This window comes from Mixophyes fleayi, chromosome 7 (assembly GCF_038048845.1).
Source record: "Mixophyes fleayi isolate aMixFle1 chromosome 7, aMixFle1.hap1, whole genome shotgun sequence".
Classification (NCBI taxonomy): Eukaryota; Metazoa; Chordata; class Amphibia; order Anura; family Limnodynastidae; genus Mixophyes; species Mixophyes fleayi.
This window is the reverse complement of record NC_134408.1, coordinates 534,388-551,015: the sequence shown is the minus strand read 5'-3', so window position 1 is coordinate 551,015 and position 16,628 is coordinate 534,388. Positions and strand designations below refer to the sequence as shown.

Here is a 16,628-nt window from a genome sequence, read left to right as displayed (position 1 = left end):
AATAAATAGTAGTTAGTATTTACCGTTATTGTGCAATCACACTAATATAGTTTTCTTAAGTATATATTTAATTTCTGAATCAATTCTATTTTTCATACACTTTTTACATTCTCAATTTTATGTTTTAAACCAGTAGGTTAGAAATGAGATGTTCTCCCACTTTTTCCCATCTCTGGTATGTGTTTCATTGTTAAACATTGAAAGCCCTCGGGCTTCATAGGGTTAACACTTTGAAAGTCTTTGTCCTCAGCTCTTAGTTCTACTAGATTTTAAATCCACCTATATAATCACTGGAACAATCCAGGTGTATAAAAAGCAGTCAGTATGTAAGTCGTTCCATGCAGTATCCTCTGATGAAGTTATAGTCACTATAATGAAACATGTCAGGAAATATCGCTGTCACACACTGGTATATCTATGTTTTATTTTGTTGCTGGACTGTGAAGGATTTGATAGAATTAGATCTTCCTAATTGTGATTACATGCACTTACTGTGGGCGTGGTGCAGTATGACAGATGTCTACTTACCCCATTGTTCTATGGACCTTTAGGAAGCAGACCTCACAGCGGCTGATCACTACTGACGGCAGACTCCAAGATCGCTGTCTTTGCAGCCTATGAGTTGCTACTAATCAAGCTGCCACAAGGATTGAGTGGTTTGTACAGATGACAGAGCTACATCAGTGACGTCTACGTTGTGGATAAAGCGAAATCTGTCCGCTGACGTTATACTCAAGCATGAGAGACGCTGCTACATAGGATTGTGGATACATCTATGTTGTTGTGAGTGGAGAATCTACTAAGGAATTTCATCATACTCCCTACTATTAAATCTACCAGGTCTAAAGAGCACCAAGGAGTCCGGATAAATATATATATATATATATATTATATGCTTTGTTCTTGTAAAAGTTACATGTTATATCAGCTCATTAGAGACTGCAGCTCTGTATCCAGCTAGGCCCAGTTCATTGTCTATACACCTCTATATACAGTGTGTTCCACCGAGGATGTGACTTTACCCACCACCATTATCAAGATTGAAAATATACTACACGCTCTGTTTAGCACAAGTCTATGTGTGACTTACAGTGTAGACTGTGGGGGTATTTTACTGTACTTAATTTGACAGAATTTTACTGTTTTACATTGTTATTGATAGCAATAAAAATATGTTTCTTGATTAGAAGGTGGACGCTATAATTTTTTAATTGTTTTATATTTTTGTAAACATTACTATTTCAGATTTACTTTAGGCTTGGTGCTGGTGTTCTTTTCTCTTTAGTAGTAGTGATGTTTGATATTACATATTACACAGAGCACCCACTAGAAGGTAATAGTTATTAATCTATAAAATGTAATCATATGGAGCCAAAAGCAGTTTCCCCCCATCATTAATTCATATAAACATGTAACTCCTGGACCAGTAATAGGGGATGATGTGGGCAGGGTGGCCAATCTGGGAGAGGGGGCAGACTGCACCCAATCAGGATTTAGCCAATGGGCACGAACCTGAGTTTCTGTTTGGATCTCTAATTGGCCAGATCAACCTTTACCTGGGCATCTCTGCCTGTATCTCTGATAGATTACTGACCACCCAGAACTGCCGCTTGCCGGCTCCACCCCCTGGTTGTGATGTCACAGTAGACGTCATCTGTGACATCACAACCCAGAAGCGGCAGTGCTGCATGTACCCCATAACAAATATCTGTATGCTGTAAACATATATTGGATAATTCTTGAATTAGACGATTCCGTGATTGGGGTGAGATGAGTTGACAGATAGAAGAGTGACATTTGGACAGCTGCTGATTTCTAAGGAACTAACACTATATAATATATGTGATAACAAGGGACCCCTAGATATAAGAGAACGACTTTATTAGAAGTTGGAAAAGATCCCTGTATATCCAATAAAAGAGATCTCTAATACCCCATTCACACTGCTATAAATCCCTGGTGTTTGCTGCGGCGAGCTTTGATGTCACCGGTTGTGGATCAGTGTGAAAGGGGGTCAGTGCACAATATCTGGTCTGATGACTCTGGAATTAGACCCGGGACTTTTTCAGGGTTATTCTCAAGTTCACATACCCAACACACAACGGGATTATAAAATAGCTAACACATTCTCATGTACATTCTCCAATGTGGTGGACATGATACAGTGTACAAGGTTCCCTGAGCGAATCTACATTGGAGAGACCAAGCAGAAACTACAATCCAGGATGAATCTACACAGACACACAATAAAGACGACTCTGGACACCCCCGTGGGTAAACACTTCTCTGGACCAGGACACAGTATGACAGATTTAAAAGTCTTAATACTAAAAGGTGTTTTTAAAATTGAAGAGGAGAGAAAAATCTGGAAATTCAAGCTGATAAGAACATTCCAGTCATTAACTCAAGGACTCCATTTAACACCTGGATTTATGACCCACTACATGGACACGCTGCACTACCCACAGCAGAGCAACTTCAGATCTCTGAACTCCTATGATTTTTGCTCTTCCATCCGTAATGAAAACCATTGTTTTATTACTTTAGCTTATCTTAATGATGTACCCCCCCCCCCCTGTACAAATTTCTTGATTTAAGAGCTCTTAAATGTTGTGCCTTCTCCTCAGTCATTAATTTGTAAACCCGCCTGATGAAGGGGCCTCTGTGCGCTTAAAGATAGCAAATGTAATCATTTTTTCTGGTTAGCCACTAAAGGTATCACTCCCATAATACTTTTGCCTTTTTTGACACAAAAGTATTTAACATCACATAGATATTCTTAGATGTATAGACTTGGTGAGCTGGCGCCACCTAGGGGTTGATAAGAATTATTTTAATTTACCGGTACATATTTTCTGTCTATTGCACGTATTCTATATCTATTTTTTTTAGCAATATTTCACTGCTAAAGATTAGGGCTTAGGCACCAATTCCTAAGATAATATTACATTTTATATAACAATAAAGATTATAATTGTGACTGGATCACTGATAAATAACTTCTGGTATAAATTTATTTAAAGGAAATAGCGCAGTGCACTTATTTATATAATTGCACAGGCACTTAATTTTGATATTGTGTATATTTTGAGATAGGAAATCGTTATTTTTGAGACCAGGGTAGAAATTTGTTTTCTATGTCAACCTTTCTAAAGCAAATGCCTTACTTCTGATGTATATATCTGATGCAATGAGCCTTTTTTTTTTTACAAAGTCTTTTGTGTATTGGGATGTGTTTTGTATGGAAGTGTCATTGTTTGGGGTTTGTAAGGTTGCTAGTGGAAACCTCCAATTAGGCATATGTGAGGAGGGAGTCTGATAGCAGGAAAAACCTGCTCTGGCCAAAGGCCCAGCAGGGGGTCATTACTGTGTGGCCTTTTTGTCAAAGTGTTCAAACCTTTCTGAACCTTGTGAACAGCATGTGATGCAGGACATCACAGCGTCTCTAGAATCTCATAGATATGTATAAATATTGTTGGCTTTGCAATGCATGTAAATCCATGTTTGTGTAAACACATTGCTTACTGATTCTAAAACTAGCCTGTTTCTGAACTGTATAAAAGGCTCTAGCTTGTATTGAAAACTTATTCATCTGATTTCATCTGACCTGATCACACTAGTACCTTTAGCCAGTGTGAGAGCAAATAAACATCTTGCTTCAAATACCTGCTTGAAAACATCTTCAATATTGCTGTATTCCTGTGACCTGCAGATTTGACCCTAAATCTAATCCGTTCCCGGCTGTCCTGAGGTACCACCGCTCTGCCCGCTACCCATACAGCCCTGGTCAGTGTGATAGGCCAGGGGTGGGATCCATCCACAGCAACCCTGATCCAAGAGGTCAGGATTACCAGCCCAGGTACACCAGTAACGAGACATGCTAGTAGCGTCAGTTACCCAGAAGAAACCCGGTTCTGGATGCCGATAAAGGAGTCCAGTGGTGGCAGCATTATAAGCCCCTCCTACTGCGGCAAGAGGGCGCATTTGGAATAACGAAATGGAACAGTGGCACAGTAAGCCCAGCCGGTTCCCAGCAACAACAGACCGGGTGGCATAGGCAGTCCATCCTGTCACAATAATGTTTAACTAAAGTAAATGTTTACAATAATTAATAAATATTTTTGTTTCAGTAACAATGCCTTTTTGCATTTCCAATTCTAGTTTTCTGTCTTTCTATTACTTATCAATTGGAAAAGCACCATCTCGCCTAAATTAGCAATAATAGCTATGATCATAGGAATGAGATGAGTCCTAACACTCTGTGGATCTTTTTCTTTTCTTTTCCTACATACAAGAATATTGTAACATAACAAGTATGTAGAGGTGAAAGGTCAAGAAAAGTAATAATTATTAAGGCGTTTCAGTGCTGCCACCACCAAGTAATTTCAAATAAAGCAGGAACCTGCAAGCTGTCTGAACTCAGAACATTGGATAGGAGACCATCTGTTATTCAGAAGCACATACAGCATTTCAGTTAAAGGAGAAAGAGAGCAAATTCAAAATATCCAAATATTTCTATAATATGTAGAAATGAAAAGTAAATAATGATTGTATGAAAGAAGCATTACTGAACGCCATTGGCCTGATTCATGTATCTTGTGTGATGACCCTCTGACATCATCAGGAATGGACCTTCCGCCAATGAACGCGAGTGCATACAGTTCCCATCCGAACGCAAACAACACTTATGACTTGAAAGGCGGGATATGGGAGGGCAGGGGCGGATTAACGTACGTCATGTACAGTACGGGCGTGCTGAGGGCGTTCAGATGCAGATGTGGTCCTGGGTCTCATGCATTGATATTATCCACCATGCCGACTGCTATTACACAATGTATGTATTTTACTTTTCTACCTGTATGTGCCATTATTTGTCACTTTATTCACATTATTTGTACTATTAAAGTGTATATTTAGCAGTGAGATTGTATCAGGCAGTCTTCTCTCTCTCAGATCCCCAGTCTCAGATACTCACGCTGGGCGTCTCTCTGCCAGCTGCTGGCTGGATATGAAGTCTGTCTTGTAGCAGTGAGGACTTTGTTATACATAATGTAGTAGAATAACATTTGTAGCTGCTGGTGGAGAAAGAGCATATAACAGCAGTATTGTCAGCCGCCATTACTCTGCAGCTAGCGGTGGTCACTGTAGATATATGTACTGTGTACAAGCTCAGCTGCCAACCCTGCTGTCTTCCATCCAGTTCATCCCACATCAGGGAAGGTCTTATTGCTCTGCTGATGCTAATTATTTACTAACATCTGAGTCTTGATATAACATGATGGTAGGTGTAGTCGCCACACGTCTACAGAACTGCCCCCTCTCTCGCACAGCCCCCTCTCTGTTACTTTCCCCTGCACAGCCCCCCCTCTCTGTTACCTTCCCCTGCACAGCCCCCCTCTCTGTTACCTTCCCCTGCACAGCCCCCCTCTCTGTTACCTTCCCCTGCACAGCCCCCCCTCTCTGTTACCTTCCCTTGCACAGCCCCCCTCTCTGTTACCTCCCCCAATATAGTGCTCTTTCTTATTCCCCTACACTGCACTCTACGATCTGTATGATGACCTCATTGTACAGCACCACATTACACTATTTGATGGGTCTGCAGCAGTTCAGGCTCTGAAGGTCAGATTACTGCTCCCTCTTGGAGCTCATGAGTCCTAGTTAGAATATATTGAGAACACTGTGCAGGTTCTGGGAAGGTCCCTCATCATCTCTCAGTAGAACAAAGAACCCAATTTACTTATCATTGCCACACGTTCTGTAGCATGAGGGTCGTACTGGTATGTAAATATGGACACAATAAACAACAATGGCTACAGCGAAGTATAATAATAAATGCATGGATGTAAATAGCAGAACAATCTCATGGCATTATACACAATTCTGCACCAGCCATGACAAGGGATGTACACGGTACATCGAGGACAGACATTAGGCAGAGAAGACCATGGCCAGGAGAGTGTATGTTCCAGAGGAGGGGTGATTTAGGCCAGTTTACATTGGTGTTGGACCAGGTGATGGGGTGGTGATAAGCAATGGTCAAGCATGGTTGTAGTGGTATGGAGCAAAGGTGAGCGCTCTCAATATAATTATAGTCCAATGCAGCTCCTATCAACATAGAGAAATACAACACCGGAGCGCAGAAATGCAAGATGTATATTCTGATAAAAGAAAAAATACAGAAGAAAAAATATGAAATAGAATGAATTACGTGTAATGCTGAAATTTTGAAATAATGTTTATGCCTTTTGCAGAATGTACACTGCGGAGCTCTGCGTGAGGTAGCCGGGATGGAGATGATGTATAAGTTCCAAACTCACCCTGTAACAACTAACCTAACTAATCCTACTCTATTCCATGCGATTAGCTGGGCTTGCTGGGCGATCTAGTTCCACATCTCCCGAACTACCAATCGCTACTCCATCGGCTGGTTTCTTCGTGGCTGCTGTGATCTGCACTTGGAACGAAATAGTCATGAATCTGCTGCGTCCTTCCTGGGTCATAAAGATTCAGTTGTCAGTATTTTAATCTATCTTCCATACATGTGCTCCAACGCCTTTCGTCTGCAATAGGACTTTCTCAAGGAAGGCTATTTAAAGCTACTTCCTTTAAAAAACTTTCTTGATAAAAATTGCCTCTTCCCACTTTGCTACAAATAAATTAGCGTAGCTGGGTGCAAAACGTGTGCCCATCGCCGTACTAGTTGTTTGATTATAAAATATTCCATCGTAACAGAACTAGTTGTGCTGTAAAATTAATTCTATACTACTCGTAATGAAATTGATCTGAGCTGTTTCCAAGGTAGTAGTATTACACAGAAAATGCTAAGTATGTTCACATCCTTAAGTATGTCTGATACAGATATATAATGATTTCACATCGCAAGTAACAAGGGAATAGGTTTTCTGCTACTCAATATTTTCCAGATCTTGTTAAACAGCCTAGGGGCTAGATTTACTAAGCTGCGGGTTTGAAAAAGTGGGGATGTTGCCTATAGCAACCAATCAGATTCTAGCTTTCATTTTGTACAAGGTACTAAATAAATGAAAGCTAGAATCTGATTGGTTGCTATAGGCAACATCCCCACTTTTTCAGACCCGCAGCTTAGTAAATCTAGCCCTTGGTGTCTTTCATATAGCTGCATTGAGAGGTCACCAAATCTTGTAGAAAATGATCCATATAGACTGATAGGGTGGAGGCTACACTCTGAATGCCGGAGATGATCGGTTGGCCGGGGGGGTTTTAGCTTATCTTTAATATGCATTGCCGAACATCTGTATAACATCAGAAGGGGCCTAAAAACTCAGTGTGCCCGATCATTTTTGTACCATGCACAATGGAGATTTCACATCTCCCAAACTCCCAATCGCTACTCCATCAGCTGGTTTCTTTGTGGCTGCTGTGATCTGCACTTGGAACGCAATAGTCACGAATCTATGGCGTCCTTCCTGGGTCATAAAGATTCAGTTGTCAGTTTGTCACTCTTTCACATACGTGCCCCAACGCATTTCATCCGCAATAGGACTTTCTTAAGGATAGTACACTTTAAGCAAGGAAGGCTAATTAAAGCTACTTCCTTTAAAAAAAACTTTATTGATAAAAATTGACTATTGGCAAATAATTATAAACGGTGGTAAATGGGCTAAAAAATATATAAATATATGCAGAAATATTGAAAAAAGGTGCTAAAAACAGTATATAGCTAAATGAAAATTTTAAAATATAAAAAAGATTACATATATGGAAACTTTAAAACTTAATGATGTATGGACATAGGATACCATTAAGGATTCTAACATACCTGCCAAATTCATAAATTAAAAAATAGACCTAAATCAAACTCTAAATTAAGACTGTGGGGAAAGGGGGTTTTCATATTAAAAATCCATTTATCTTCCGCTTTTGCAATCATTTGTACATGATTTCCTCCTCTCCAATTTTTGGGAATCTAATTCCTTCAAATTCTTGAAATCTCCATTGTGCATGGTACAAAAATGATCGGGCACACTATGAGTTTTTAGGCCCCTTCTGATGTTATACAGATGTTCGGCAATGCATATTAAAGATAAGCTAAACCCCCCCCCCCCCCGGCCAACCGATCATCTCCGGCATTCAGAGTGTAGCTTCCACCTTATCAGTCTATATGGATCATTTTCTACAAGATTTGGTGACCTCAATGCAGCTATATATATTGTTACTTGCGATGTGAAATCATTATATATCTGTATCAGACATACTTAAGGATGTGAACATACTTAGCATTTTCTGTGTAATACTACTACCTTGGAAACAGCTCAGATCAATTTCATTATGAGTAGTATAGAATTAATTTTACAGCACAACTAGTTCTGTTACGATGGAATATTTTATAATCAAACAACTAGTACGGCGATGGGCACACGTTTTGCACCCAGCTACGCTAATTTATTTGTAGCAAAGTGGGAAGAGGCAATTTTTATCAAGAAAGTTTTTTTTAAAGGAAGTAGCTTTAAATGGCCTTCCTTGAGAAAGTCCTATTGCGGACGAAAGGCGTTGGAGCACATGTATGGAAGATAGATTGACATACTGACAACTGAATCTTTATGACCCAGGAAGGACGCAGCAGATTCATGACTATTTCGTTCCAAGTGCAGATCACAGCAGCCACAAAGAAACCAGCCGATGGAGTAGCGATTGGTAGTTCGGGAGATGTGGAACTAGATCGCCCAGCAAGCCCAGCTAATCGCATGGAATAGAGTAAGATTAGTTAGGTTAGTTGTTACAGGGTGAGTTTGGTATTAGACTTATACATCATCTCCATCCCGGCTACCTCACGCAGAGCTCCGCAGTGTACATTCTGCAAAAGGCATAAACATTTCATAATTTCAGCATTACACGTGATAATTCATTCTATTTCACGTTTTTTATTTTTTATCTTGTATTTTTACTTTTATTATAATATACATCTTACATTTCTGCGCTCCGGTGTTGTATGGTCACAGTGAGTGGTCAGACTGCAGTTTGTCCATGAATGTGGGGTAGAGGAGGTAGGAACCAGGCCACAAATCTTCAGATATAACTTCAGCATCCACAGAGACTTAAGGGCTTTCAGTAAGACAGATATAGTCAGACAACAGCAAGACAACGCACATGTAATCTGCTACAATAGCATTGATGAGGCGATGCTATAGACATAATATTCTATCTTGGTGGGGTGTTTCCGTGGCGCAACTGTCTGTATAACTTGTTGCAGGTCTGGTGTTAAAATATTAAACTTTTCTTACCTTGGTGGTTTTCTGTGGTGTTTTCAGGCCGTGATGTGTTGCTTGGAAGTTCTGTCGTTAGCGTTTTGTCTCCTTCTTTTTGGGCAAACTCTGGGATTCTGTTTGGAAAGAGGAGGGGGAGAGGGTGGGGTGGAGAGAGGGTTGTGGTACATTCTACATGCCAATATTTGAAGGATCTCTGGTGCGTGTATCATCACTGTTATTTTAATCAATAAATGAAAATAGTGCACTATAGAAGCGCCCCCGTCTGTTTGATTTTGTGTATCTAATATATAAATGCTTAGTGGCGTCTGTCTGTCTGTCTGTGTGTGTGTGTGTGTGTGTGTGTGTGTGTGGAAAAAAAAACCAAGTTGCAGCACCACCTGCTGGGCAGAGTTATACACTGACCTACTAAATTCTTAGTGTGTGTGGGGGAAAAAAATTCAAAAAGGGCTGAAATTTGGAAGGGCTCAAACTTATTTTCGTGAGGTAATTTTACCTCATGAACACACATGTGTAGAGGCGTGCGTTAGTGTGTGTGTGTGTGTGTGTGTGTGTGTAAAAAACTATTTTCTCAGAAAGGGCTCATCCAATTGACCTGAAATTTGGTATACTGACATTATTTGACAAAAAAATTAGAATAGTCAAGTCAGTTAACTTCCATCATCCCCGCTTCCCCCCGTGGGAGGGGTAGTAAAGGCTAAATTTACGAGTTGAGGGGTCAAACTCATTTTCGTGAGGTAATTTTACCTCATGAACACACATTAAAAAGGCCGCTTGCGTCGGGAAGTAACGCTCTTCCCCTGATGAGGCCTGGGCTAGGCCCAAATGTATGACAAGAACCTTTTTAACACCTTAAGTAGCTTGATTTGACTAGAATGCATGAGTATCATGCACGGGTTAACTTGTGTGTGTGTGTGTGTGTGTATATATATATATATATATATATATATATATATATATATATATATATATATATATATATATATTAGGGAATCGATCTTTCTCTTTCAGTCTCTGTTCCTTCCTCACGGCTTCCCGCACAGCGTGAGTGACGACTACTTGGAGTACCAGCTCTGGGACACCCTGCAGGTAACATTGTCTATGTCAGAATATGTCTCCTCTCCGATCCCTCCTTCACAATCTCTGTTTTCATCCAGGCCTTCTCCAGCAGTGTGACAGGTTCTCTGGCAACTCATTCACTTCTCCGTGGATCAGGGGTCGGGGACAGTTCAGCCACCGTCACAGCCGCCACCATCACTTGGATCCTGAGAGGTGCTGTCTTTCTCGTACACTGACTCTCTCTCTGTGATGTCACATTCTCTCCTGGTGCTCTCACCATACATCCGTCTCCACATTATGACCAGTCTCTATGTCTGTGATGTCACATTCTCTCCTGGTGCTCTCACCATACATCCGTCTCCACATTATGACCAGTCTCTATCTCTGTGATGTCACATTCTCTCCTGGTGCTCCCACCATACATCCGTCTCCACATTATGACCAGTCTCTATCTCTGTGTTGTCACATTCTCTCCTGGTGCTCTCACCATACATCCGTCTCCACATTATGACCAGTCTCTATCTCTGTGTTGTCACATTCTCTCCTGGTGCTCTCACCATACATCCGTCTCCACATTATGACCAGTCTCTATCTCTGTGATGTCACATTCTCTCCTGGTGCTCTCAGCATACATCCGTCTCCACATTATGACCAGTCTCTATGTCTGTGATGTCACATTCTCTCCTGGTGCTCTCACCATACATCCGTCTCCACATTATGACCAGTCTCTATCTCTGTGATGTCACATTCTCTCCTGGTGCTCCCACCATACATCCGTCTCCACATTATGACCAGTCTCTATCTCTGTGTTGTCACATTCTCTCCTGGTGCTCTCACCATACATCCGTCTCCACATTATGACCAGTCTCTATCTCTGTGTTGTCACATTCTCTCCTGGTGCTCTCACCATACATCCGTCTCCACATTATGACCAGTCTCTATCTCTCTGTGATGTCACATTCTCTCCTGGTGCTCTCACCATACATCCGTCTCCACATTATGACCAGTCTCTATCTCTCTGTGATGTCACATTCTCTCCTGGTGCTCTCAGCATACATCCGTCTCCACATTATGACCAGTCTTTATCTCTGTGATGTCACATTCTCTCCTGGTGCTCTCACCATACATCCGTCTCCACATTATGACCAGTCTCTCTCTCTGTGATGTCACATTTTCTCCTGGTGCTCTCACCATATATCCGTCTCCACATTATGAGCAGTCTCTCTCTCTCTCTGCAGATGGTACCGGGATGGTTGGACGGATTCTCTTCGCATGGATGAAGGGGTATGAGACTGATCTCAGGTTGTCCGTATCGAAACTTTGCTTATTTTTGTTACTGACTGTCAGAGAGACTAATCTCTCTGTTTCTTAGTGAGGCCTGTTCCCTTTTGTTGCAACCTCTCTTTATCCAAATGTGCAGAGCTACCATCTAGAATTGTCACCTGTGAGTATAACTGAGGGTGGAGGTGAGTGTAGGTGTACAGGGTAGATCTAGATGTGTATAACTGTGAGGGTGGAGGTGAGTGTAGGTGTACAGGGTAGATCTAGGTGTGTATAACTGTGAGGGTGGAGGTGAGTGTAGGTGTACAGGGTAGATCTAGGTGTGTATAACTGAGGGTGGAGGTGAGTGTAGGTGTACAGGGTAGATCTAGGTGTGTATAACTGTGAGGGTGAGTGTAGGTGTACAGTGTAGATCTAGGTGTGTATAACTGTGAGGGTGGAGGTGAGTGTAGGTGTACAGGGTAGATCTAGGTGTGTATAACTGTGAGGGTGGAGGTGAGTGTAGGTGTACAGGGTAGATCTAGGTGTGTATAACTGTGAGGGTGGAGGTGAGTGTAGGTGTACAGGGTAGAACTAGGTGTGTATAACTGTGAGGGTGGAGGTGAGTGTAGGTGTACAGGGTAGATCTAGGTGTGTATAACTGTGAGGGTGGAGGTGAGTGTAGGTGTACAGGGTAGATCTAGGTGTGTATAACTGTGAGGGTGGAGGTGAGTGTAGGTGTACAGGGTAGATCTAGATGTGTATAACTGTGAGGGTGGAGGTGAGTGTAGGTGTACAGGGTAGATCTAGGTGTGTATAACTGTGAGGGTGGAGGTGAGTGTAGGTGTACAGGGTAGATCTAGATGTGTATAACTGTGAGGGTGGAGGTGAGTGTAGGTGTACAGGGTAGATCTAGGTGTGTATAACTGTGAGGGTGGAGGTGAGTGTAGGTGTACAGGGTAGATCTAGGTGTGTATAACTGTGAGGGTGGAGGTGAGTGTAGGTGTACAGGGTAGATCTAGGTGTGTATAACTGTGAGGGTGGAGGTGAGTGTAGGTGTACAGGGTAGATCTAGGTGTGTATAACTGTGAGGGTGGAGGTGAGTGTAGGTGTACAGGGTAGATCTAGGTGTGTATAACTGTGAGGGTGGAGGTGAGTGTAGGTGTACAGGGTAGATCTAGATGTGTATAACTGTGAGGGTGGAGGTGAGTGTAGGTGTACAGGGTAGATCTAGGTGTGTATAACTGTGAGGGTGGAGGTGAGTGTAGGTGTACAGGGTAGATCTAGGTGTGTATAACTGTGAGGGTGGAGGTGAGTGTAGGTGTACAGGGTAGATCTAGATGTGTATAACTGTGAGGGTGGAGGTGAGTGTAGGTGTACAGGGTAGATCTAGGTGTGTATAACTGTGAGGGTGGAGGTGAGTGTAGGTGTACAGGGTAGATCTAGGTGTGTATAACTGTGAGGGTGGAGGTGAGTGTAGGTGTACAGTGTAGAACTAGGTGTGTATAACTGAGGGTGGAGGTGAGTGTAGGTGTACAGGGTAGATCTAGGTGTGTATAACTGTGAGGGTGGAGGTGAGTGTAGGTGTACAGGGTAGATCTAGGTGTGTATAACTGAGGGTGGAGGTGAGTGTAGGTGTACAGGGTAGATCTAGGTGTGTATAACTGTGAGGGTGGAGGTGATTGTAGGTGTACAGGGTAGATCTAGATGTGTATAACTGAGGGTGGAGGTGAGTGTAGGTGTACAGGGTAGATCTAGGTGTGTATAACTGTGAGGGTGGAGGTGAGTGTAGGTGTACAGGGTAGATCTAGGTGTGTATAACTGTGAGGGTGGAGGTGATTGTAGGTGTACAGGGTAGATCTAGATGTGTATAACTGAGGGTGGAGGTGAGTGTAGGTGTACAGGGTAGATCTAGGTGTGTATAACTGTGAGGGTGGAGGTGAGTGTAGGTGTACAGGGTAGATCTAGGTGTGTATAACTGAGGGTGGAGGTGAGTGTAGGTGTACAGGGTAGATCTAGGTGTGTATAACTGTGAGGGTGGAGGTGAGTGTAGGTGTACAGGGTAGATCTAGATGTGTATAACTGTGAGGGTGGAGGTGAGTGTAGGTGTACAGGGTAGATCTAGGTGTGTATAACTGTGAGGGTGGAGGTGAGTGTAGGTGTACAGGGTAGATCTAGGTGTGTATAACTGAGGGTGGAGGTGAGTGTAGGTGTACAGGGTAGATCTAGGTGTGTATAACTGTGAGGGTGGAGGTGAGTGTAGGTGTACAGGGTAGATCTAGGTGTGTATAACTGAGGGTGGAGGTGAGTGTAGGTGTACAGGGTAGATCTAGGTGTGTATAACTGAGGGTGGAGGTGAGTGTAGGTGTACAGGGTAGAACTAGGTGTTGATAATTGTGCACGTGTTTTCCATCTGTATGCATAGGACTGCTTGTCTGTCTTACATTCTTTCTCTCCTTACTTAGAAGCCGACTTGACTGTGATGCTAAAAGATGGAGGTAAGTTTCTATACTGTACAGAACATACGTTAGTCAGTTTTCTCCTATACTACAGTATGCTTTTGTGACAGGATGGACCTCCTATATCACCCTGTCCGTTATTGCTGGGGATCAGCTGGACTTGCCTTGCCACCGTCCTCTTTCTTTATCCCAAATTGCGCCCCTCTAACCGCAGTAGGAGGAGCCTGTTGCCACCACTGGACTCTTTCACCGGAGCCTAGAACCCCGTCCTTCTGGGTAACTGTCATTGCTGGTGTACTCCCTCACTGGGCACCTGGCTGGTACCCCTGACCTCTTTCTTTAGTTGCTGTGGATGGTTCCCCCTGACCTATCACACTGGCCAGAGCTGCAGTAGCGGGCAGAGTGTTGGTACTGGATGCTGGGTCCAAACCTCAGAACAGCCGGATAACGGATTTTGTTGGTCTAATCAAAACTCCTTCACTCCCTTTATGAGTGAAGGTGGATGAAGACTTGAGGCTTGAAGCAAGGTGTTGTGGTCAGTAGGTTGTTTGTAGTTGTTAGTGCTAAGAGAACGTTCAACCTTAGTAACCAGCACATCCGAATAGTATATTGAGAGATGATTAGCTTCCATTGTCATTGTGAATGTGCTAACTATGACCATTGAGAACATTCAGAGACTAATCAAGGGGTTAATAATCATCTTACCAAGTCATAAGTAGTTCTTGAATATGCCTACAATACACCAGCAATCTGTAAGCAAATTGGGAATTAATATACTGCACTAAAGGTGTACAGAAAGGTGTTAGCATATGCTGGCGCCATATTAGACCTCATCGCTGTACCAGTACATCGTAGATAGTAAGATGCTTCAAATTTGAAGTATTTAAAGGTCAGGAAAAGCTCCATAAATTAAACAAAAAAGTCAATAGGTGAACAATGTATAGCATATTATTAGTTAGAGTTTGTCTTTGTGATACCTGCATGATATAGAGTACAAGTGTAAAGGCTTCTGACACACGTAGTAACTAATAGACAGCATTTGGAAAAACAAATGGTTAAAAAGATTAAACGGCAGAGTCTTACATCAATCTGGGAAACTCTGTATACAAGGTTGAAAGTGATAATTAAAGTATTAAGCTAGCTAACCGTTGTCATATCCCAAATGAACCATATAATCAGTTTTTCTCTTACACATCAATGTGTGGTCATATCCCTGAAGCCTCCTGGTTATATTCATCTGAGATCTGAGCCCCACCGTTATCAGCAGGCCATATACAGATGTCATGGTAACGTGATGGCTTCCTTTCCATGTCCACTATTTTAATAAAGGTGTTAATTGAAGAATTATTAACAGGGTCAAAAGTATGTTGAGGAACAGAAGAATCCCCGGACAGATAATGGCGATGAAGAGAGGAATCCCTGGAGTGATCGTCTCTCTGGTTTCTTCTCTTCCTCACCATCATCTCTCTGAGGTTTCTTCTCTTCCTCACCATCATCTCTCTGGGGTTTCTTCTCTTCCTCACCGTCATCTCTCTGGGGTTTCTTCTCTTCCTCACCATCATCTCTCTGGGGTTTCTTCCCTTCCTCACCGTCATCTCTCTGGGGTTTCTTCTCTTTCTCCCTTCCTCCCTGTCATCTCTCTGGGGTTTCTTCCCTTCCTCCCTGTCATCTCTCTGGGGGTTCTTCTCTTCCTCACCGTCATCTCTCTGGGGTTTCTTCTCTTCCTCACCGTCATCTCTCTGGGGTTTCTTCTCTTCCTCACCGTCATCTCTCTGGGGTTTCTTCTCTTCCTCACCGTCATCTCTCTGGGGTTTCTTCTCTTCCTCACCGTCATCTCTCTGGGGTTTCTTCTCTTCCTCACCGTCATCTCTCTGGGGTTTCTTCTCTTCCTCACCGTCATCTCTCTGGGGTTTCTTCTCTTCCTCACCATCATCTCTCTGGTTTCTTCTCTTCCTCACCATCATCTCTCTGGTTTCTTCTCTTCCTCACCATCATCTCTCTGGTTTCTTCTCTTCCTCACCAACATCTCTCTGGGGTTTCTTCCCTTCCTCCCCGTCATCTCTCTGGGGTTTCTTCTCTTCCTCACCATCATCTCTCTGAGGTTTCTTCTCTTCCTCACCATCATCTCTCTGGGGTTTCTTCCCTTCCTCACCGTCATCTTTCTGGGGGTTCTTCTCTTCCTCACCGTCATCTTTCTGGGGGTTCTTCTCTTCCTCACCAACATCTCTCTGGGGTTTCTTCCCTTCCTCCCCGTCATCTCTCTGGGGTTTCTTCTCTTCCTCACCATCATCTCTCTGAGGTTTCTTCTCTTCCTCACCATCATCTCTCTGGGGTTTCTTCCCTTCCTCACCGTCATCTTTCTGGGGGTTCTTCTCTTCCTCACCGTCATCTCTCTGGGGGTTCTTCTCTTCCTCACCGTCATTTCTCTGGGGATTCTTCTCTTCCTCGCCATCATTTCTCTGGGGATTCTTCTCTTCCTCGCCATCATCTCTCTGGGGTTTCTTCTCTTCCTCGCCATCATCTCTCTGGGGGTTATTCTCTTCCTCGCCGTCATTTCTCTGGGGTTATTTCTCTTCCTCACCGTCATCTCTCTGGGGTTTCTTCTCTT

General features: G+C 42.8%; 1 protein-coding gene across 3 annotated transcripts in view; it reads left to right on the top strand.

The window, feature by feature from the left end:
* The window catches only part of RUSF1 (RUS family member 1), a 56,379-nt gene that overhangs the window by 3,764 nt on the left and 35,987 nt on the right, over window positions 1-16,628 (top strand). For all 3 annotated transcript variants that reach the window (XM_075178711.1, XM_075178712.1, XM_075178713.1), the window contains exons 3-6: window positions 10,254-10,331; window positions 10,400-10,514; window positions 11,540-11,585; window positions 14,027-14,059. In XM_075178711.1, coding sequence (XP_075034812.1) covers window positions 10,254-10,331; window positions 10,400-10,514; window positions 11,540-11,585; window positions 14,027-14,059 — 272 coding nt within the window. The remainder of the gene's footprint in view (window positions 1-10,253; window positions 10,332-10,399; window positions 10,515-11,539; window positions 11,586-14,026; window positions 14,060-16,628) is intronic.